The 24734-nt window shown below is 37.1% G+C and overlaps 1 protein-coding gene across 1 annotated transcript in view; it reads right to left on the bottom strand.

The window, feature by feature from the left end:
• The window catches only part of CCDC172 (coiled-coil domain containing 172), a 17703-nt gene extending 10933 nt beyond the window's left edge, over positions 1 to 6770 (bottom strand). Inside the window, exons 1-4 of the mRNA XM_064717377.1 lie at positions 6692 to 6770; positions 6427 to 6512; positions 3198 to 3314; positions 1654 to 1819 (exon numbers count right to left, since the gene is read on the bottom strand). Of these exons, the coding sequence (XP_064573447.1) occupies positions 1654 to 1819; positions 3198 to 3314; positions 6427 to 6512; positions 6692 to 6770 (448 nt within the window). The remainder of the gene's footprint in view (positions 1 to 1653; positions 1820 to 3197; positions 3315 to 6426; positions 6513 to 6691) is intronic.
• Positions 6771 to 24734: the final 17964 nt, after the last annotated feature.

Genomic DNA, 24734 nt, shown 5'->3' on the forward strand with positions numbered 1-24734 from the left:
AAAAGAATGTTTTGCTTTACAGTTAATTCAGCCATAAAGAAAGGAAGATGACTGATTGAATAGGTGGAGAACAGACATCTCTCAGCAGGACTGAAAAAAACCCTCTTCTTAATATTTTTGGTGTTATATATATTTGAACCTTACTATAAGACAGCATCTGGAATTAATTGTGATTGTTTTTCTACCAACTGGAGGTCCTCACATAACTTCCTTGTTATGAGTTGCTTAAACTTTTCACTTCAGAGTTGTCAGTGTGCCCAGGAGTGTAGCAAGCAAAAAGACAAGTTGTGCCTCAAGAAAGGTGCAATTAAAGGATGGAACTGAGATGGCACCTGAACTTAGAGAAGAATTTTGATCACCCTCCAGGTACTACTGATCATTTAACTGCCCAGCTCTGTGGGAATATGTAAAAAATTAAATGCTAAAAGTGGCACTTGACACCAAATGCAGACTTTTCAGTTGTAGATTAGTATCTTAGCCACAGGAAATAAGAAAGAAGGTGTTACCAAGTGCAAGCTCCAGTGGACAGTCATTTTTCAGTATCTTTATAGCAGATATGGGGAATTGAAAGTGCTGTTGCTTGGCAGATCATGAGGTTGGAATGGACTTTGAGGGGTCATCTACTGCGTTCTTCTCCTGAAGGCAGGATCAGCTGTACCTCTTGTTTCTGAAAAATGCTGGTTTGACCTTTTATTGATAACCTTTGGTAATGGACACTCCGAATTCCTTTGGTAATGCAATCTTCTAAGTCAGAGAGCTTCAGTTGTCCACTGTTCTTAAAAAGATTCTTAAGCTGTCAGACAGACTCTCCCTTATTGTGCTTTACCCTTGTTACTTTTTATTCAGTTCACTACAGGTATAGAGAATATATTTATTTTCTTTCTACAGGATGCTTATACAGTTTGAAGACTGATACCCATCTTTCATCAGTCTTTTCCTTAATAGCTTAAATAGTCACAATTCTTTCATTTTCTTCCTTCTCATGTGCTCCAGAACTCTGATCACTCTCACTGATCCTATGCGGATTCTCAGCAGCTGGTCCATACTTTTTTTTTTTTGAAGTTTAAGATCAAAATGAGATGCACAGCACTCCAGTTCAGAGCTTAACTGCCCCAAATAGAGTGAGGAATTATTTTCATGTGTTAGAGGTCAGGATTCTGTTTGTGTCTCAGTGTGGTGTTGGCATTCTGATGTCGTTGACTCATGTTCAGCCTGTGATCCATGACGACCCCGAATTCCTTGCGGAAGGGCTGCCCTGCAGTGTGACCCTGTGCTCTGAGAGATCCCTTACTCTGTACCTTAGCTGAAAATCAAGCTGCACTGTGGCAGTGAAGAACCAGTCCTACAGGGCATCTGTGTCTACAATTCTTTTGAAGCTAAGGAAATGCTGAACCACAGGTGATTCTAATCCTAATTCAGTGGCTGTGGATGACTGTGAGCTCTGTGCTGGCTGAATTAGACACTGGGAGCTGCCCCTTTAGGTTGGCTCCTTCTCCTCACAGTGCTCACATCAGAAAGGCTGAAGAGGACAGGGAACAGAAGAGCCTTTAATTCTGCTTGCTATGTCAGACCACACTTTCAGTTCAGTGCTAAACAGCTGTATTTTATCGATTTGTGTTAATCCAAGATAAACTGGTTTAATAGAAGACTTACCATTTTTCAACAGAGCTGCCTCATTCTCTAAATCATTTATTTCAGTCTTGACTTTCTTTTTAATAAGAAGATCCCTATTACTTGTTAGTCCATATTCATTGTTAAACTTTGTTATTTCTCTGGTAAAATTATCTTCCTCTTCAGTAATTTTTCTCTTTGCATCTGCCTGAGAAAAAGAAAGGGAAGGCTGAATATTCAAGTGAAAAAAATGAAAGTCTTTGTTAAGTTAGGCAGACTGAGACATACTGTTGTTTTTTTATCCTTAAATTTGTAGTAGGAAAGTAAATAAAATTTTAAAATGTAAAAGTAAAGAAAATATTTACTTTTTCTTATAAGAGCTACAGCTCTATCATTATGCCAGTTGTTTTAAATTTATGTTTTCCCTGCAAAAATGAAGTCTATTCTTGATAACAGCATTTAAAAAATTACTACATTATGTTATAGACTTGAACCTGCAGATTTTCCATTCAATTCATATTGAAATTCAAAAGTTCTGTTTAAACTCACTAGCATAGTACGGCAGCTCTTTTTTTCCAGCTTGTTATTTAACTAAATAAAAGTGTTGTTTAACCCTCTGCAGAATGTAGATGCACTTTAACTCCTTTTATAACTACCAAGAATGCTATTGCTGATAGAAAATCAGAGATCAATTTTCTGGGGAAAAAATATTCAAAAGAGTAAGGTTATATTAAATTTCTTCTAAGAAGTCTTAATTGACAGCTAAATTAAATAGAATAAAATTATCCCTATGTACAGGAAGAAAGAAAAGCTAACTTATATACCAAACTTCACACATATACTGGGAATACTTTGGGTGATGCAGAACTATGACTAAAGTTAAAAAGATATCTGCCTACAGATTTAGGTTTAATACTGGTGCTTTGTACTGAATGTTTAAAATTTAGCTGTGCTGATTTAAAGAGCAAATACAGATGCAGTAAAGACTGCTCCTCTGTGGCATTTCTTCATATGTACAGATCCAAGAAGCCTCAACAAAGTAAGAGGAAGGCAATATTCAGGTTAGCATCTGAGAGAACTGGAAAACTTGTTGTAAGTAGCTACCTTTGAAGAGGTGGTGAGGTGTGTCTGGCATCAAAGAGATTGTGTGCCATGTCAGGATTGCTAAACTGTCCACATTTGCTAAAATGTGGTGTGGGCCTCCCTGGGGTTTTCCTTTGATCCTTTTCAGTATTTTTTACTGTGGATGAGGCAATCCAATTTAAGGCAAGGCTTCCATAGCTTACTTTTACAAAGGAAATAATCTGTCAGAATTGGAGTTCACTCATACAACAGCAAACATTAAAAAATTAAGTCAAGAATATAAAATCAGCTTTGGAGATAAAATTCAGCATACACTACCTTAGATCATGGTTTAAATAAAATGTGAGAATTTATCTAAGTTTATGTGGTTACATATACTAATATAAAAAACCAATAAAAATTTCCTGATTAAGACATTAGCTTTTCCAGATTTTCAAATTTTAAAGCTGATTGCTGTTGTACAGTAGAAAAGAGCTGTGTGAGTATCACAGCTGGAAACATACCATGATTTTAAGAAGACTGGTTCTTTGATTAATAAGTTCAGCTTTTTGTTTTTCTAAGCTGTCTTCACGTTTCTTCAGAATTTCTACATTGAACTGCTTTACAGACAGATGCTGAACCTTCCAAAAGGGAAAAAAATTATAAAGTTATTGTTTAATTGTTTCATATGCTCTGAAATTGTACACAAGGATCTTGATCCAGTTTAAAAAGAGCTGGCACAGCTGCTGGACTGACAAAAGCATAACAGCTCTTTTTTCCCCTCAATAACCTTTAAGTATACTGCTAAGATTTTGAAAAGTCATCTTTCTTTGAAAGACTCACTTAGTGGTGCTCTGTCTATCTAAAATGGCATTTTAAAATCTGCTAGGTTTAGAAGAAATTTTTTTCAGGATCCTTTAGCCAACATAATTTACTGTCCTCCATTTCACTGTGTAAAGCTCATCATGAACCAAATGAGACAATAATATCAGAATAATATCTGATTATTCTGGGTTTTGGCTGAATGGTTGTACGTCATCCACTCTGCAATGCTACCATGGAGTATGCAAAGGAGAGTGGGATATTTTTCTGAGCACAATTTTTGGAATTTTTAGCTGAGGAAGGGTGATGGGAATTAACTCACTGGTTATTGACAGTTTGATAATAAATCCCCCAAGCCCTAAACCTCAATTTTGCACCTAGGTTTATTTAGAGTTTTATTACTTTTAACCATTAGTTTATCTGATATGCAGGTATGCTGTTCAACCACTGCTTTTTCAAAATTTGCTGAAGGCTTCTTATTTTTCTAGCACATCTACTGTATCATCATCTAACCAAAGTGCAGATATGTGGTGGGATAAACTATAACAATAATAGGAAGTGGGTAAGTGTTGTAGAGTCTTAAAGGAGGAGAATCATTTATTTGATGGAGTGTCAAGTTCTCTTGACTCAGAGCAATGAATAGGGAAAGCAAAGTTAAGATTTGCCCACAGAGAGTAAAGGCACAGGGTAAGTATCAGGAATTAAATTGAGCAGTCAGGCTGATTCACAAGTGTTTGTGTGTATAGAAGCAGAAAAAGCCAAATAAGAGTGGTATTACAGTGGTAAAAATGCAAATATTTTAAAGTTAAATAATGCACATGATTGTGGAGAGGGCACAGATGAAGTACATCTGATCAAAATAGAAAGATCGTGGAATGAAATGCCCAAAACTGCAATGTGAGTGTTGGAAAGCAAAGACTAGATTTTTCCTTGTCCCTGATATGTCCAGAATGCTAAGTGTGCAGGTCATGCTAGCTCAGAATTTATTTCACATATTAATTCAAAGAGAGTAGGTGGTCTTACATCACTGTATTTGCAATACTGTACATAACTAGCTTTAATGTAGTTTCTCCAAGATGCCAAAATTCATCTATGCATTTGCAATCAATTTTTTAAAGAAGTCATTGAGCTACAAACAGCAAAATGCTGTAATTTGGGTTCTAATTACATGGTACCTGGTTTTAGAGAAGAGAGGGAAAAATTGCATTTCCTAGGACTCTTTGATTGACCACAGGCAGTGTCTGTGAAATAGATGTCAAAAAACTTCTGAACTCAGTCTCAGTACCTTGGTCAGGCATCAGCTGCTGAGCGTGCACATGGTGGGATATGTGTGCTTGTAAAGAACTTCAGTTATTTGGTGTGGGAAAAATTGAACAGCATTAGCTGAACAGCATTATTTAATATTATTTGAATTACATGAACTCTTGCAGACATATGTAAAGCTAATTCCTGTAGTGAAAAATAAATTACTTTAAATAATGTCAATAACTATATAATCTTTAAACCTAAATACAGTCTGATTGAAATGCATTTTTCTATTCCATTATTTTCTGTATAATTTCCTATCTATAAATGAATCAATGTCAGACTAGGCAAGCAAGTAAAATGTATTTTTGTGGACATCAGTGAGAATATCATTAATACTGGTCAGTAAAGCACATAAAATTTAATTAGAAATAGTTCTTCAGCTCTTCCCATTAGTCATTTACAATAATGGCTCTACTCTCAGGACCTTCTGTACCTACCACATAAACCTTGATTATAAATCACAATGCATCAATAACAAATTAGTAATATAAACATAAAATTGTGATGTTCATAAATAAACTTATGAGTAAGACTACTGAGGACTTCACCTAACAAGCAACATCCAGATATAATCTGTGTTGGATAAATAAGTTACTATTTTAAAGCACCTTTGGGCTCTGAGATTGTGGCATGCATAAATGTGAGTGTCTGAATAACTGCCTGCATGATTATAGTCTCAATTTGCAACTAGTAAATATTTGTAAATTAGTTCTATTCTGATCCCTTCTTAGCAATGTTGATATATATATACATATATAGTTTGTTACAGAAGGCAGAAGAGACTGTTTTAGAAAGGATGTTTTAGGAAGGATGAAAGTCATCCCCCAAACATTTATTTTCACAACTAGATGAGGCAATATCCCAAAGGTTCTTGAAGTTGTTTATTTAAATGATAGGATCCAACAGCTCTGACTTCAAAGGAGGCACCACATGCTTTCCTGTTGTGAACACACATTCTGTCAGCACAGACACTTAAGAGCACAGGGGAGGGTATTTAGACTTAATTTTCAGACACAAGCAAATGGATTTTTACATAATTTGCAACCACAGGTGTTGTTGGTGAAAAACTCTGCAAAAATGGTTGCTTAATCTGAAAATACATCTGCAGTTTGATTAAATGGAAAGAGTAATAAAATCACTAAATAGATTCAGAAACTTTCCTCTGTCTTTAGCCTTCCTAGAAAAACACTTAGGGTTTGTAAGCCTTAACTGTAAGTTCACAGAAAGATCTTCCGTATATGACTCAAGATCCTGTGAAATAAATACAGGGAATGTTTCCATATATTTTCTGTGAAAGGCCATTAATAAATGGCATTGGGCAACCAAGGGATGTGTTCTGCACGCTGGAGGAAAGTGCTGTAACAAGCTGCAGGATGTTGAAACACGGTATGGCCCCAAAAGTCATCCTGCCCTGACACAGCCCCAGCGGTGAGGTCTGTGGGAGGAAGGATGTTGATGGACACATTTTTAATTCAGAAAGGCCCAGTGCAGTTTTCCTCCATGCTGTGTTACTCGGCAGGTGAAGCACACTCCTCGAAAGTGCTTATTCCTGAAAGAACAGGTCGTGTATTTGTAAACATAACGTATTTCATTATTATGTACACTATAAATATGCCTGCTCACCTTGGTTTCTAAGTTAATTTTTGCAGCGCGCAGCTCTTCTTTTATTTGGTTAATTTTTTCATAACTTCCATTTATGTCACATTTAGCTGCAAGACAACAAAAACCCGTAAGAATATGTGCTCAGTTTGTAAATCCTCGGTTGTTACATCCTTACAGAAACGTGCTGGTGGCAAGAACCAGCCATGCTGGCTCTGTCAAGCTTTCCCCGGCACGAGTCCCCTCAGGACACCCCTGTGGGAATGGGGATGGCGCCCATGGTGCCAACCTTGTTGGATGAAGCTCCTCTTCTCCCTCGCCTGCTTCTCTGTGAACTGTATTTGCTGGAAAAAAGTGTTTAAGTTCATTCCTGGCTTCTCCTGGGGCTCTGTGGGCTGTGTGGGCCGAGCTCTTTGTGAGGGCTCCAGGAGGGTCCCCAGAGTGCTGCCCTCAGGCCTTGGCCTACCTGGGTTTGGGACAGAGGTCTGGGGACACGTCTGAGGGGACAAGGCTGAGGGGACACAGGGACAGAGCGGGAGGTGAGGATTTGCCACCTTTTTTCAGAAATGGTGGCAAGAGCAAACCTCAAGCAGAGGGGAATGTGGGTGACTGGGTGGCGGAGCCCACAAGGAAAACAGGGAATGGGAACACGCAGGCAGGCAGCACGGTAGGAGCTGAAGATGTTTGGTAAGGAATAAGATAGATGACACTGAATCATGTCAAACATGGGCACATCTGTCAAGCTGGTTCTGACTAAGGAACTGCGGGGTTTTAGTCAAACACCTCTGACTTTTTTAATTCTGTGCTCCTAACTGGTTTTCCATCATTCAAAAGCTGTTTTTTCTCTGCTGCTTCCTTTTCCTATGCAGTGACCACCATCCTTTCTAAATGTTACATCTGCCTAGATTTACTAATCTTTTGAAGACTAATGTCTAACCTGAGAAATTAAGGAAATAAAAACTGCTGTCACATAGGAGAACATGGTCAAGTTGACTCTGTGGAACTTACAGTAATCAGACTGAGCTTGGCTGAGTCTCTCATTTCAAGAGCATAAAATGGGCAGTGCTTCTATTCCAGTTAGTCCCAGTAAGCAAAGATCACAACACAGCCCATTTTGTGCTCTTTTGGAGCATAATTGTGTAAAAATTTACAATGCTCTGACTTCCTGCAAAGTTCTGGTTTTTATGTTACTGGATGGTACACCTGGAAATGTAAGCACCTGGTTGAAAATATAATTCACATTACAGGGTTTGCTTTTACACCTTGGGAAGGATTGACTACATTCCCTGTGGAGAATAACTATGCGAAGTCTGCCTATTTGCTTTGAGGCAGAAAAAGCCTGGAGGAATGAAACTTTATAGATTTACAGCCTTTTTAACATTGAAAAATATTAGGATTATTGACAGGCCTGTGTTATAGTATTTCTCAGAGGAGATACTGACTTAGCATAGACTGCAGCAGCAAAGTTCAGAAATTAGAAAATCTTTGACCATCAAAAACCAAAACAATATACATGAGAGTACAAATGTATCATTAATGAAAAGCCTGTTCTAAGTTAGCAGAATGCAGCAGAATTCTGGAAAAATCTTATAGCTTTTACTGCTTAAAAGGCACCATGTTACAGCTGGTAGTGTGTTAGAAATGGAAAGACATTGCTCTAAGAAAGAAAATGTGGGTTCTGATGAAATTTAAAACCCTGAAACTAGCACATTATGTTGCAGGAAATGCAATTATTTTTTTAAAATGGCACAAAGTGCAACTGAGGGGGAAGAGTTCACCAAAGTGAATTTAGAAAATGTTTCAGAAGTGAATCTTCCTACCCAAAGGCCAAAGGAAAAGCAGATGAGTCAAATGGGAACATTTGGTGATTGAGACAGTGATTTGTTACACAGGTCTGATGAGTGAAAAGTCATTTTACAAAATTCAAGAAAATGAACTGCTCTATCAGTGGATCAAGGAGAAAATAAAATGAAAAGCTTTCTTTGAAGTTTTTGAGACTTGACTGCTTTTGTGTTTGAAGCTGAGAAGGCTGCTGTAGGCTGGGATAGAGTTCAGTGTCACTTATTAAAGGAACTACTGTGTTGTGTGGAGGGTGCTTCAGCAACTCTAATTATGGCAAAGGAGCTGTTCTCCCCAGAAAGAGGAGTCTGACTCCAACTGCACTTCTCACTGTCTGAGAATGACCATTCAGCACGATTAACAGTTCTCTAAGAGTTTCCTTCAGAAAAAAATCAGTGGGATAAGTATTTGACATTAAGATTCACAGCTTTTTGACTCCTGCAGCTATTTGCCATGTGCTTGATTTTTATATGGTAAATTACTCACAATAATAACTCAGGATTATGTAAATTTAACCGCACATGTGAAACCTGTACCAGTAATTTCAGAACCAGGATCAAGTCCAGGATCAAAGGTGGGCAGTTGCTGTCTCCCATGGAAAGGGCATGAACCTGAATGTTTCAGGATAAAAGTAAAATGTGCATTACCTTCACTCAACTCCAACTTCTGCAAAGCATAAGATCTTTGGTAGATCACTAGCTGCTAGAAAGGTGACTTTAATTTCATTCTGTCGGTCATATCAGTACATCCTAATCTTAATCTATATCTGTATCTTAATCACTGTGCTGTAATCAGGTCATGTCTTTTCAGTGTTCTTCAAAATTACTAATTGCCCTTCGTAATCAGGCTGCTTGCTAATAGTAAAGTTTCTTCTACAAGTTTCCTCTCTTGTTTGTGTAGGAAGAAGAAAAGAAAGATTTTGCTTGTAATTTCAAGTCACTATAAAATTATTACTGTAACCTATTTCTAAATCATATACACTCAGACTGTTTCATAAATTGTTTTTTTAAAAGCTAAAAAATAGAGGCAAAAGTAAAGAAGTGGCAGGGTAAAAGTCAGATGATACAATATGGTCTTCATCATAAGAAATGCATAATAAGAACTAGAAATTGTAGGAATATAGTTACAAATAAATTTTGTCTTTTGGTCTTAGGCACTGTTAGTATTATTTTTTCCATATACAAACTACACTGCTTACTTTTGAATGGCTTTATTTATAGCAAACCTTCTTACCAACCTACATCTCTCTGGTCTTCCTTTGCTCTTGGTGGTCTTTGTATTTGGCAACTACTTTTGTCTACCTCACATGAAGGAATAAAGTCAAATTGTTCGGTGGCACAAATTCACAGCTGTCATTTTGCATTTGCATGGTGCTGAAGTGCTATTTCCTTTACAGGAAATAGCCTATGTATATGCGTGTGTTTATATGTCAAAAACAAAAATGTATATGTGAGCTCTAACCACTTGGAATGTAATGCTGAGCAGCAATTCTATTGGAGAGAAACCACAAACAGTGAGAAACCTAGTAATTATCATAAATCAGCATTAAAAAATCACAGACTTATAAAAAATTAATTTTATAATGCCACTTCTAAACAGCAAGGCTTTAACTCTATTATTTAAAATGTTGTTGAAATTGTTAAAATACAGAAAGCAGTGTAACTTGTTGACACCAAATAAAGTGTTTTCAATGTAAATCAAGAACATTTTGTGAGCTGGTTCTCCTGCTCTTGCTGGCTACTTAAATGCCTCAACTACTTCTGAAAACCTACAGCAGGACAACAGAAAAGGAAAACAGTAAAATGCAGTAAAAACCTATAATTTATGGGCTATCTCAAATTTCCTGAGGAACTCAAGCTAAGAACAATCTAGTTTTTATCTCTGGAAGAGTGAGAGCAAACTGCTGATCCACAGGCTGGAAGCTCTCCATTTCTAGTAGAATGCTCAGCAAGGCAGGCATGAATAGACATCCTGTTTCCTCCTCATAACAGGAGGAAAATGGACTACAAAATTCATGGAATAAAATTTAAAATAATGGGAAAATGAGAAATAAATATCTGGAAAATGAGTATCATGAAAATGAGAATATTTCTCTTTGCCCCAAATCCCTATTTACTTTTACAGGTAAAAAACCTGTGAGTTAGTGAAAGGCTCTGTGTGTTTATTAAAAAATATTAAGCAGTAACTTTGTACTCCCCCATTACATGCCTGGCTGCAATGGAGAATTAGTGATACCCTTTTCCACTTTGGTAGGAATGTAAACAACTTCACAACAGATGTTCTTTATAAGGACAAAGCCTGCTATTTGCATTGTGATATCTCTGTTTGAGTCTTACTTCCAAGATTTTGTTTAATTCCATCTGGAAAGGCTTCACTGGATCCCTTCAGCTTACTAAAGCAAAGATTATTCTTTTATGGGTTTAAATCTAAGTTTTCCATTTTCTTTGGTCAGAGAACACACCACCTGCTTACTTTGCTGATTGGTAGCTGTGCTGTTATATAGGGATCCACATTATTCCTCTGCTGTGGTTTAGAGTCTTAAATACATTTCAGTTGTTTCTTTTACTGGGTCAGAAAGTCTGTCCTAAAACTTTTATACTCTGCTATTCTGTTATACTCTGCTGTTTGGATAAGCAACAAATGTGGCTCTCATTTTGAAACATATATCAGAGCTTTTATTTATCTTGGCATAAGTGTAGTAACTTTGCTAATGAAGAAGAAATTTTCAGATCTGGAGTCCATATCACAGTACAAAACACAGCCTTGAATTTGCATTTTCATAGTAAATTTTCTTAATTCTTTATATGGGAGATTGGAGTTTGCTTTACATCAATACTGGTTACCCCTAAGTTGGCACCCAAGGGAAGCTACAAGATAAACAGTGAATAAATACTTCTTACATTGTAATTGTTTGTATCTTCCATTTATAAAAGAGGGTTTTTTTATTTGATATTAGCAGAAATGTAAATAAATTATCCATTATGTTGTAACATCCTGTAAGAAGATGGGTGGTAGCATTAAATCTTCTGAAAAAAGGGCTGTTAAAGAAACACTTTTGAGGACTGGGACCTTCATGTAAAAAAGTAATCTTGGGTTGAAATGCATTAAACAGTCTGTTGAAAAGACTCTCTTTTAACTGATTAATTACAGTTTTTTTCCTATTAGCATATAATGCCAGTATGCCAACTGCTTTGTGTCATATAAATTTTACCTTAATCATAGAAAAATATTAATAAACACCAAAGGAGAAAGTAATAGTTTTATAGTTAGTTAATAAAAGATTTTTTTTTTCTATTTCAGTCAGTTCTCAGAAGTTCACATATAATCCTGCTAAATTATCAGGTGAGCAGCAGTCATTATTTCTTCTAATATATTTCAGATTTTTTTAAAAAATTGTTCTTAAAGCTCTGTTGCTACTTGATGCTGTACTTGTAAGAAAAAGAGTATGTGCAGATGAGTGAAATGAAATGGCTTTATTGTCTTTATTCATAACAGGAGTGTTATTTAGTGTGAAGTTAGGTAACTTTTATCCTTCCACTGTATGCATTAAAGCCAAATCAATTTCTTGCACAATGAGAGTAACTCTCACATTAAACCAAGAGTTGTCCATTACACTTTTAGGCTTCTCTGGTAATAGTTTCTTCATAAGATGAATTTTGTGGTTCCATCTGTGTTCTTTCTGAAACACATGACCACTTCCTTAGACATTCAGAAGCATTGGATACAGGCCCATGAGCTGAACTAGGCAGCAGCAGAAATTATTCCATATTCCATGCAAATGCCCAGACCAAGAAAGTTTGAGGAAAGGCTGTCTCAGTTTGACTAAAACATAGACCCTGGATCTGGAAACTAGCTGCATGGAAGCTGCATGGTCTCATAAAACCTTTTCTCAAAATAGGGCCAGATGGTATTTTTTAGTGACAAACTGTTTTCTAAGAAACTTTCAATTCTAATCATTTATTCTAAAAAAAAAAAGTCATTGTCCCTACTGCCTCAAAATATCCTGAGCAGTTTCCAGAATACTTCTTTCTTGAGGGTATTGTGGAAAATGTATGTTCTACCTGCAGGTTTTACAAGCTGCTTTGTAAAATCCAGTCTTATAACTGTATCTCTATAAAACTGGGCCCTCTTCATTCTGCACAGCCCTTTGCAGGCAGAAGGTACATATTTAATAAAGACTTAACAATAATAAATAACACTACATAAACTTTATTGCCTATTGATCCTGGTGTTATGCTGTAATTTCATCTTTTTTAAAGGTGGCATAAAAAAAAAGAGAACCCAGAGTTTAGTTTCTATCCCTTCCATATTCTTTCCCATTGAAGCTTCTGGAAGATTAGCCACCTTTAATCCTGAAATTTTCAAAGGCTCCATGGCACACATCTGCATACATCTGCCAGGACTCAGAGTATAGGCAGGATAATAAAAGCATTCCATTCAAGTAGAGTAGAAAGTCACAGCTGCTGTAGGCATGTATTATCAATTGTGCCACATTCATAAATTAATAATTTGCATTGTATTACAGTCACTTCTTTCCAGAAGCATTAAACATGTCAATTCACAGATTGTGTGAAAAGTATATAAATAATTCTGCTGGGTTTGTCTTTTTACAGCTTGTCTTTTGAAAAAGAAGATAACAGAAGGAAAGTAAATGGAATAAGTGGCAAAAATGTTACTCCTTTAAAAATAATTACTCTTTTCTCATTTTGAAAAATAAATCAGAATATTTAAAATATCTGCACTAAGTCAATTCTTTGAATACAAAATTAATATCCATAGTTGAGACAGCAGAGTTTATAAAAATGAATAACACACACTGCTTTCATATGTGTTTTCATGCATGTTTTGGCCTATTCCTCTTTCTTTGAAAATATCTCTCATATCGAAACTACTGTTGATGGTGCTTTTAACCCTGCTCTTCCACTGCTAAAATAAATGAATGTGTCCTAAATGCCAATTTCAAAGCAGCTGTTGTTGGTTGTGAATGCTGTTAGATCTCCCAGTGCTGGGAAAAAAAAAAAAAAAAAAAAAGGTGTTTAAGGTACACAGAACAATGGAATTTTTCCCAAATGAGCTATCAGCTGAATTTAGGCTATAGGCTATCAGCCTATTTACTGCCCAAAAATGGAGAGGGCTAAACAATGCCCATTTCAGAGCATTGGAAGAATCCTGCAATGCTGATTTGCACTGAATGCATTTGTAGGGATTTTATGTGTATCTGTTCAATTCAGGGCTATCTCAGTACAACTAAAGACTAATAATGTTATTCCCTTTATTCATGAAAAGGAAAAGAGGTGGTCAAAGAAAATGCGGGTGTGATGGTTTGACCTCAACACCAAGCAAGGTCTTAGGGAGTAGATTTTGAATGAAAAAAAAAGATTATCAAGAACCTAGAAGTAAATGGAAAGTGGGAAAAACTACAACATGATCTTATCAAGGAGGGATTGTATCAGACTAACTTAATATCTTTATTTGATAAGATAATTGTCCCAGAGAAGAGTAATGCAGTAGACCTAATCTACCTTGATCGAAATAAGGCATTATATTGTTTGGTGTAGAAGTTACTGAGAGTGGAAAAGATGAGCTTTAATGAAGGCACTGAAGATGGAAGAGGATCTGAGTGAAGGGTTATATTAAAATATGGTTCTGTTAAAAATTAAAATATTAAAATGAAAGGAGTTTTCTAGTAGAATTCCTCTGGGATTGATCTTGGCACTGATTTAAGTAGTATTTTTGAGCTTGGTGAAGGAAGGAGAACAGGTATGGCATTAAGAGATGACACAAAATTGGAATGACTAGTGTATCAGAAAAAAATAAATGACCTCATGGACTGACAATTGGAAATCTAATAGTACAGAAACAAGAGGGAGGTGCTTGAGAATTAATGTCATGTTCTTCTAGTATAACCTGGTGTCTTGATAATTGGTGTCAATAGTGAGGGGAAGAGGTTTAATGCATTAATCAGCTGTGGTGTGACCATGAGCCACGGTTGTGTCGTGGCCATGCAGCAGTTTCAGGGAATATTGGATGAAGAATCTTCAGTGAGGGCTGTTAACAAAGTGTTAATTTTGCTTTACAAGGCACTGGTAAGACAACTCTCAGAATATTGTTTACAGTTCTCATGACCCACATTGATGCACAGCAGGTGCAGAGTGGGCTGGTTTGGGGAAAGCTGTACCTGTTTTTGCAGCTGAGATGGAAATAGCTTATCTGGCAAAACAAAGCTTGAAAGGGCATATGGCTTTCTTTATAAGTATGTGTGGGGGTAGATGTGAGGCAAGACGACTTTTGTGTTAAAGGATAACACTATTTCAAGATCAGATACTTACAAACAATTATGAATAAATGAGAAATTTAAAAGAAGGTTCTTGGCAATCTGTGCAAAGCTCTGGAACTGCTTACAGACAAGGTCATGGAGGCAGGGACTTGAACTACTTCCAGATGGAAATTTATAAATTAATAAAGGGTATGTGTGACATGGTGAAGAGATCATGTGTCAGAATATAAAGTGTGGGATATAAAACTTTGGATACCTACTGACATTGCCAGGGAAGCTTAATTGGAAACTCATTTGTGTACTTTCTTTACACAGTCCCTTAAAAGAAATGTTTCTAACTGGCCCACATGCCAGTCCTTCTATTTTGCGTTCCCCAGGACTTTTATGTTCCTTCTTGGTGCACAGTATAGGAGAAAGGCACTGCTCTTTCTTAAATATTAAGATTAGAAGCAGGCAAAAATGGAGCAATTCTTTAGGAAGTCAGGTGTTAACTGGATTTAACCTACCTGTAACCTATGATCAGGATTAAACTGATCACCTGACTGAGATTAGGAAGTATTTATTCTCTAAATCATTGTAGTTTGGTTTATTGAGGGTATTGTATTCCTCTCTAACATAAACTGTCTAAAAAGACATAAAAACTGCTGCCCAGAAAGAAATGCTTGGAAAATGGTAGTGCTTTATCTCATTAAATGTGTAGGGGCCCTTCAGCAATTAGGCTCCTAACTCACCTGTCATAGGTAAGTGGATACAATCAGATGGGGTGTAAATGTGCTATATTTATAATATGTAATTCTAAGGATTGTTTTTTATACAAATATGGGTCCTCAAACTGTAGGCCACGTAGGACATAATTGTATAAAAAATCTACTGAGTAATTCAGTGTGAATTATCCATATCTGTGCTTGTAGTGGTTGGGTTGACATCTTTCTTGCTTACTAATAAAAACAAGATACTTGGTTTATCTCCATACTGCTTCTTGTATTCTGAATAAGTGTACTTTGAAATGATGCAGTTCATTTTTCATAACCCCTGCAGTGGTGTCAGTTCTGAGATGAGGTTTGTCTCTTGCAATCTGGGAGGGTGAAGTTTAAAACAGGTTTTTTTTTTTTGCCTTTTTTTAAAAACACAGGTTACTAAATGACAGTATAATCTACTGCTACTCAGTCTTTCCCTCTCACATTTCTTGTCAAAGAAAATAGCAGATTCATAAGTCAGGTCAAATCAAGTCTGTATCTACTTTTTTGTGTCTTGTTTTGGTAAATGACCTTTTAAGACAAATAATAAAAATCTTATAAAGGAACTATAAATATTAATATTATATAAAAATATTCAATGGAAAGTAAGTTATCCTTAACATACCTTACCCTTAGGCCTGAGACATCTATGGAAAATTCATGTCTCTAAACCTGCCAGTCCTCCAAAATCCTCTTGTGTAATTTTCGGTGAATTAAACAAATGCTCAGTTGTCTTCTAGTGATGCAAACTGCAAAATCACCAAATTAGTTTTTCTTTTTTCTTCATACTGTTGTCTCTGAGGAGCCCAGAGTTACAAGCCATGGAACCTTGTAAGAAATAGTTGGCAATTGCCTGGAATACAGAACTTTCCAAATTCAACCCCTCACAGACAGAGAATGGTTTCTCCCATGCTTCTCAGTCCCTTTTGAGAGCCATCTGGAGCAGCAGTAAAATAAAACTAAACTCCTTTCATTATCATCTTTGATACATAAATCCAGTTGAAATTAGCTTCTCCCCCCACCCCCAATAAATTGTGTGATTAAATTCAAGCAGAAAACTTTTGTTGAGTCATTGTTGTGGTTTAACCCCAGCCAGCAACTAAGCACCACACAGCTGCTTCCTCAATGGGATGAGAGAATTGGAAAGGTGAAAGTCAGAAAAGTGTGGGTTGAGAAAGAACAGTTTAAAAACTAAAATCAGAATAATAAATTGGAATGAAAAGGAAAATAACAGAAAGAGATAAATAACCACCCCAAAAAAATAAGGGATGCAAATGAAAAACAATTGCTTGCCACAGACAGAATTCTGCCTAGCCTGTTCCTGAGCAGCAGTCCCCAGCCAGCTATCCCCCAAATTTATATGATGGGCCATGGTACAGAATATCCCTGTGGTCAGTTGGGGTCAGCTGTCCTGGCTCTGACCCCTCCCAGCTCCTTGTGCACCCCCAGCCTCCTCGCTGATGGGGTATAGAAAAAAAATTCCTTGTATGGTGTAAGCACTGCTCAGCAACAACTAAACATCAGTGTGTTATAAATGTTACTCTCATCCTAAATCCAAACTCAGCACTGTAACAGCTACTAACTCTACATGGCCTAAACCAGGATGGTCATTATAAGTTGGCTTGTTTTAAGTTTTGGTCAGAAACACAGTATATTTGAAGGCAATTTCATTTAAGCATTTTAGATACCATAATACTTCTCTCTTACGTGCCCTAACCTCTTTATTGTTGTTGTCAAAGTTATTGTCATCAAACATTTATTCTCCTTTTATTCCTCAGGAAAAGTGTGATACAACTATCAGTGCTTTCAAGCCTTAGTTCCTGATACCCACAAAGTCCTGCTGCTAAGCAGACCCCAGCCTCTGTTGGCAGAAGTCTCTTACCTTTGTGAGATTTTACTTGTGTGCTGCACCAGTGTCCCAGATCACCTCAGATGGAGCAGCAAAGTGTTTGGTCACCTCCCTTTCAAGGAAACCTGAGTGGGGCTGAATTTGTAAGTCCACCCACCCACAAGATGGAAAGCAAACTCTAATTCCAAGGAGTCAGCACAGTATTTCACTGCTCGTTGTAATTACAAGATACTGGATTCCTCTGCAAAACTGTTGGATTGAGACCTTGAAATATGGTAAGAATATGGTGATTTGAGTTGAGGAAGAGGGTATCCCATGGGATAAAAGGAGTTTTAAATGTATTTTTTTTCACTTTTAGCCAAGATCTAAACCTCAATTTTAAATTAATATTGACTGAGCAGTCAGTAAATTTTCAGCTTTTCTTCCATACAGTGTCTGTGCTGAAGTGAGCTGTTTTAAATGTCTGAAAAAGTATTGCTTAATGCCTGCAAGCATTGTCAGAAATCAATAATTTTGAAATTTGTGCTATTTGTATTTTAGGGTTGGCATATCACTTTAATTCAATCTGTTTACCGTAGATTAAAGGTGGGTATGAACAAGTGTCAAAAAGCACATAAACGTGTTGAATAATATTCTTTTAAATTATAAAAATAATATAATTTTGATATCTGAAATATTAACTGGATCTTTATTGAAGCTCTGCAAAAAATGGGCAAATTCAAAAATCACAGGAAATAGCATGGCTTTGATGATGACATGGAACTTACAGATAGTGACAACTACTCTCTCTTTTTTTTTTTTTTTTTTACCATATTGAAAATATTTTAAGAATAAGAAGAATTAAAGAAAAAAACCAAAAAATTTTTGACTAGCTCCAGTCATAAAGATTATAATATAATCAAATTCAGAAACCATGATATTAATCTCAATTGCTTTGGATTTTTGCAATTCTGTGAACATCATGCTTACATTTCATACTGGCAAGGTGCCATCATTGTACATGTTTAAACAAGTTTGCATTATTTTGTTATAAATAGTGTTCTACTGAATAATTAAACAAGTCAAAAACTTGGAGGGGTCACACTGTGAGCATATAGGTAATTTGTTACAGCTTTAAATTTACTATAAAGTATTTACATTTTATCTTAACATTTTGTCTGCAAACAGTTTTTTCTTCTTTCATAAATTATTAACTCCGAAATTCCTGTGAAAATGAGTTCATCAGAAACTTATTCCTTTTCCTTACTTGGGGCTGAATATTCCTAGTCTTTTTGCCATTTATAAAGTGAGTTACACATCTCAACTGCTCCTGTGTGTAGCCATTGCTGAGTTCACAAATATGGCCTTTAGAAATGTTTCTCAGGGATGGATTGGGTATGGAGAAAATGGTAATTCCATATTCATATCCCTCACAGAGGGACAGACAGTGTGGAGTCCCTCAAATGTGGATACTTTTACTGCTGAGTTAGGATGCACTTTATTCTGGGATATTCAGAATACATGTAAATGACTTTCAGGACCAAATTTAAAAGTCTGCATTGTTGTTTTCCACATGAATTATGTCTGCCATTGAAACTGCAGGACAGATACAGACATGCAAAAACACTTCCTTTACTGGTGCTGCCAGCAGGTAACTCCATCCATCCAAAACAAGTGCTGTAGATTTAACTGTGCATCTCATGATGAAACCAGGGAAACTCCCTGAACAGACAGAGCTGTATTCATCCAATGAGGGCTCACAGAAAAGGGAAGAAACTGCAAATACCATCAGCTGGGACTCTGGCTTTCAGAGTCTGTCATGTTCACTGCTCTGGTGTGTGCACTGCTCCTTCAGAATTCTGCAGCAGTAGCAGAGAAGCCAAGTAATGGGATTATGGGGTATTCTAATAGAACAAACAGGTCTTGATTTTCAACACTATTCCCATCTGATAATCAATTGGATTAAAGGAGAATTATCTCATCAAAAGGTTCTTCCTAAACTTTATTAAAAACAAAAAAAAGTGTTAATTAAGGAGATGTTCCTGATTCAAGAAATATTGCCTTTTCATGCCATACTTATTCAATACCTTTTATGATTAAACCTCTGAGTTAAAATTCTGATCTGTTTTTTCATTTTTTCTGAAGTTTTTGCAGCTATTCTTAAAACTGAGTAAACAAACCAACAAATACCTCTTCCCATCCACCCCAAATAAAAAAAAAATCCACCACAAGCCAAACCCAAAAAGCAACTTATAAAAACACACAACCCCTCCTTAAATCCCAACAAGGCACAAACCCCCCCACCTTCCCCACAAAAAAAACCCCACAAAGCAAACAACAACCCCCCCAATACTGCTGCTCTTTTAAAGGTAGAGATACTGTGACATGCAGGTGACTGCAGGTATCTGAGAATAGTCAGTTTTGGTTTCTCAGTAAAATTCTCATGGCATTCACAGCACTAGTTTCTTCCACTTCCATTTTTCCTTGATATCCTTTCACCTCCAATATAAATATCTTGTGACTTTTTGTCCCCAAAATTCCTTACCTCAGAGGAAGACTGATGAAACAGAGATTACAGAAATTAACACTGACAGAGTCACTAACCTTTAGAGAAACTTCCAATAAAATTACAGTTTTGGTGATACCATCAGGAGAAAAATTTATTTCACTCGTCAGGGCTATTCTAGCAAATGTACAGAAAATACGGCTTTGACAATCCAAGATGATAATTTTGCCTTTGGTCACTAAATTCTAAAATGGCTTTAACCTCCATACATCTTTTTTTGACTTCCCTACACAGGGCAGGTGTCAGGGCAGATTTGGTTCCACAATTTAGAAGAAGACATGTACAGTAAGTGAAAGCAAAATGTTCCTCTCTGATTTAACTTGCTTTGCTCTGTTAGTGTGTGTGTATCTAGTGTAGCATGAACAGTGAAAGCTGAATACCCACCACTAGAGCTGTGCATGTTTGAACAGAAAATCTCACCACCTTTACACACCATTCTATACACAGAATTTTCATCACTTTCAATTAAAAATGGGAGGAAAATGAATCCACATGTAAGTGAAGCAGTATGCAAATACAAGATACCAACATTCAGATTTTAACATGGGTTTTCTCAGATCAAGCATCTGATTTCAATGGTCTGAAATGCTCATGTAGTTATGTTTTTAAAGCAGTGTGGATCAGATATTCTTACAGCAATAGACAATCAGAATAAGTAATTTCCTAGCTCTAGTTTTTCTGCAAAAACCAAGACAGAGGTTCATTAATGTAAAGACATTTTATGTAGTATAAAGTAGGGTTACCTGTCCTGTGGCTCAGGATCGAATGGATTACACTAGCCCAAGCTGTATAATTCCAGTAATCACTGGACTTTTTAAGACAAAAGGAAGGGTACAAGTTACCAAATCATAATGTGGCCTTGGTTTAATCACATTGGTTGTCAATGTCCAGGGGATGCTAAAGGTTGATGCTGCTGATGCATTTCACAGAATCACATGGAATATTCTGAGTTGGAAGGGATTGAGAAGGATCACTGAGTCAGCTTTTAAATGAATGGTCCATATGGGATCAAACCCACAACCCTGGCCTTAAAAGCACTGTGCTCTGATCAACTGATCCAGAAGCGGAAGTTTCAAATGATGCTGTTGTAGCGTCTGAATTGTATTGCTCTAGATTCCCTGGGCACTTGAATTAATACTACTTAACAGATTATATTTCATTTTTTGGGTAATCTTTTATGCTTTTACGTAATGCATCACATCGAGTCTCCGTGCTGCTGGATCCTCCTGTGCCATGGAATTCTGTGCCTTGTTTTCTGCAAGCCAGAATCCCTGTCCACGCCAGCCTGCACTGTCCCCACCAGCGGCTAGGGGGCGGTGTTACCCCATTTTTAAAGTAAAAATCCCAAACCCAGGGATGGCTTTTCCTAACAACCCTTTTCTTACCAGTGTGGGCAAATATCAGAGCCTACGCCTTTAGATCACGACTTAAAGTTAAACGGAATCATTTCTATCAGATACCTTCACAAATAGCTGCAGTTCCATCAGCATTTTCATGTTTTCAGGGGTAACCAGTGTGTTGTGTTTCTAACTGCAAACTCTGACTTGCATTGTACTCTTTTGGTGTTTCTGTGCCTATTCTACTGAATTTTGTAGCTTTATTTGCCTTATTTTTATTCCTTTCTTTTCTTCTTTTTTTTTTTTTTTCCTCCTTCCAGGTGGCTTGATAGTATATCAGCACAACTTTTGGTGAGAACAGGGAAGAATGAGTTTAGGAAAAACTTCCTGGCCAAGAAGAGCTGTGGGAATTCACTACCAGGTCTGATTAAAGCTTGGGGAGAGGGGATGGGGGATGTCAGACACGAAACCTTGACTTTCTTTTGTTATACTTTTACATCAATTAACTTAGTAATCTGGATTGCACCTCCACGTGTTTTTTATTTGACTTCTGTGTGAATGCTCACTGCTTACTTTGCTTTTGTTTTATGTTTTTTTTCTGATACTTACTGAAAGCTCTAAACCCAAATAAATGACAGGTTCAGTAAAAACTCAATCTTGCTTTTGTGCTGCAAAAGCCCATTCAAGGTTTCATAAGCCCCTCAAAATTGATTTTTGGAGCGCTGTTATTTAATCTGCCCTTTACAAAACTTTAATGCCTTGAGCAAATCCTTCTTGCCTTATTCCCACCAAAAGGCACTTTGACTTCATGGTAAGCAGATAAATGTAAGACAAAAAATGCAGTTCAGACTGTTCCCCCAGTCCCTAGTAATTCTCTAACTTCTCTATTCTCCCTTTCTCGTTATTGAAGAAAGCCTCCTGTGTAAACACTACTTTTTGTGCTCCCACAGCACAGAGACTTTCTCCCATCACTAGCTTGCTCTCCCCCACCTGCTGGATCTGACTCATTAGTTCAACTTCAGCTTTGCTTCACCTCTTCACTCCCCTAAGAATCGTATTTAAAGTTCATGGCCCTGTTCTTATTCTCAGCATACTTTCCCTTCACATACCTAGCGGCACTGCAGATAATTCTGTGTAATGTTCCCTGGGCTCAGTGACTCTGACTCCAATATTCTCTTGCAGGGTTCACTCTTTAAAAGGAGGTCTGTGGCAGAGATGGCAAAGGGAATCTGCAGGCTAACCCTGAGCCAGGCAATGGATTAATTCAGTCTCCTTGTCAGCTCAGGGGTACATTGTCATCCACAGACCAACCCTACACAATGCTCCAACACTGCAGCCTTTGCAGGTGGAACTGGCTGCAAAATCACATCCACTGCCTTTGAGGGAGGCACCTCTGCATGGGAACCTCTGAAGGGTTGGCTGTCATTGGTTCACAGGCAGAGGAGGAGGCAGAAGGACAGAATGCAGCAAAGTTCTGATTTTGCTGCGCATGCCTGGTCTCCGGGAGCAGGTGGATGCTGTATCCTGGGGTATCATCCAGCTGTATCCTGGATGGATACAGACTGCTGTTGTTGCATTCAGAGCATTTGGGCCCAGGCTGCAAGGTGACAGGAAGCTTAAAACTATCCAGTGTTAGGGGTTACACTTACCTCAACCTACTTAGAAAGAAAAGGGTTTGAAGCACTAATTTAACTGAAGTCTTAGTGTCAAATAACCCCACTATGCACATTTCTTTTGTCTTTTCTTTGTGAAAAGTTTCCAATGAAGTATAACAGCTTCCAACTAGGAAGAAACCAGTAACTACAACTACATAAAGACTGAATTACTGGCAGTTAATGCTGGCAGCAACTAGCTTGGAGTATTTGGTTCTGCCTTCCACATTATTTGTACTGTAATGGTCTTTAAACAATAATCCAGTGGTGATTGTGTCATCATCCTTTCTGTAATGAAGTGTTTGTCCTCACCAGCTGCACCTTATGTATGTTATGTTATATTAATTGTTCTGAAACCTTTGTATAAAACTTGACTAGCAGAACATTTTAAAAAAGCTTAAATATCTTTAAAGTATTTGCATTGAGTACTTCTGTGTGGCTTACTCTTACTTTTCTTTTATCTGAAGACATTCATGAGTTGAGTGATTGACAGATACAAATTGTAAGGCAGACCTTGGTTTGGCTGAAATCAACAGCAAAACATTCAATGACTTAATTTTACCCCAGGGCAAGTAAAAGGCAGTTGGAAAACACTGTGCAAAGACCCAAAGGATTACGACTCCGGCCACAGAGTGGCTAATGAGGTTTTGTCTGCAACAGAAATTTATAAATAATTCCATATATGAAAGAGAAAAATAAAAAAATAATAATTTCTGCTATGGAAAAATGTCCTTGTGGTTGGTAAGGAGCTGTCTCCCACCTACTGTCCTGGTTAAGGATGGATATTCTGAGCAACTGTATGCAGCATGGACTTTCTTCTTGGATCTTGACCTTCAGACGTGGTTGCATCTTAAACTTTTTTCCTCGATTAAAACCTTTTAACCTTTTTTCACTTTGGGTGGTAGTTTTCCAGAGATGAGTCAAAATACTGGCAAGAGGAGTGTTTAGATAGTATTCAGAAGTTTTGGATGCATGTTTTCCAGCTGTTTTGTTATTTCTGAACTGTCAGCGACATTTTATTCAACTTTTAACACTTAAAATGCGAGTTCAGTTTTACTGTAACAGGAAACACCCCACAAAAGCTGTGTTTTATAGCAGCAAAAGTAGTTACTAATGCAGAGATTTACAATGTGTTGCTTTTTTAAATGCCAAATAACGTATGTATGTTTGTATGTATTCAGGACATCAATGCATGAATGGTTTTGTAAAAAGCGGCCTGGATTTCAGTCTGATTTTTAGTTGCTATACTCTGCTGTGAATCTTGTAGCTATTCTTGACTTAGGCTTCTAAATGGCAGGAGAATTATGCTACCTTTGTGTTAGATACACAGATAACTTCTATACAGAGCTTATCTGTGCGCGATAATGATGTCAAAATTACCAGTGAAGAAGTAATCATCTCTCTGTATCACTCAGCTCAATTTCTATTGAAGTGTTTAGAAGACCAACTTGTTTCATTAAATACCAGCGATTTGAAAAGCTGAAGCTGTCTCCAATCGTCAATGCTATCACCAACTTAGCACCTTCTAATTACCCTGAAATACTCCAGAAATCTGGTCATTGTCTTTGTTCCTCCAATTACATCCTTGTATGTGCAGCAGATAATAGACTTCGTGACCATATAATAGTATATGACTCTTCACATTAAACAACCAAACCACAAAACTTGGGACTTAATCAGTTTCAACTTGATATCACTATTACACGTTAGCTGAGAGAACCGGTACTTTACACAGGTTTTTTGGGTTCTGTTGGATTTTGTTTGTTTTATTTTTATTGAGGGTCATAGGTTTTGGGGCTCTTTTTTTGGGGTATAATGCAAATCCATCTGTTTAGAAAAAGTGGCAAGAGAGGAAAAAAAAAAAACGAACAGCAAAGCAAACAAAAATAAGCCCTTTCCATTTGGGTTCTATGAATGTTGTACTCTCAGTATATCCTGGCATATGCTAGGCTTTTAAATAAGTGTTTTGAAGTACCTTTCAACAGTTTAGCTCCATCTGCCATCCAGTTTTTGCTATAAAAGTGGCCAGCCTGATCATCTCCCATCTCATGAGGCGACTCAAACTCCTTTAGGCAAAATTTATTGCAAGGAGAAGC

This window comes from Zonotrichia leucophrys, chromosome 6 (assembly GCF_028769735.1).
Source record: "Zonotrichia leucophrys gambelii isolate GWCS_2022_RI chromosome 6, RI_Zleu_2.0, whole genome shotgun sequence".
In the NCBI taxonomy this organism is placed as follows: domain Eukaryota; kingdom Metazoa; phylum Chordata; class Aves; order Passeriformes; family Passerellidae; genus Zonotrichia; species Zonotrichia leucophrys.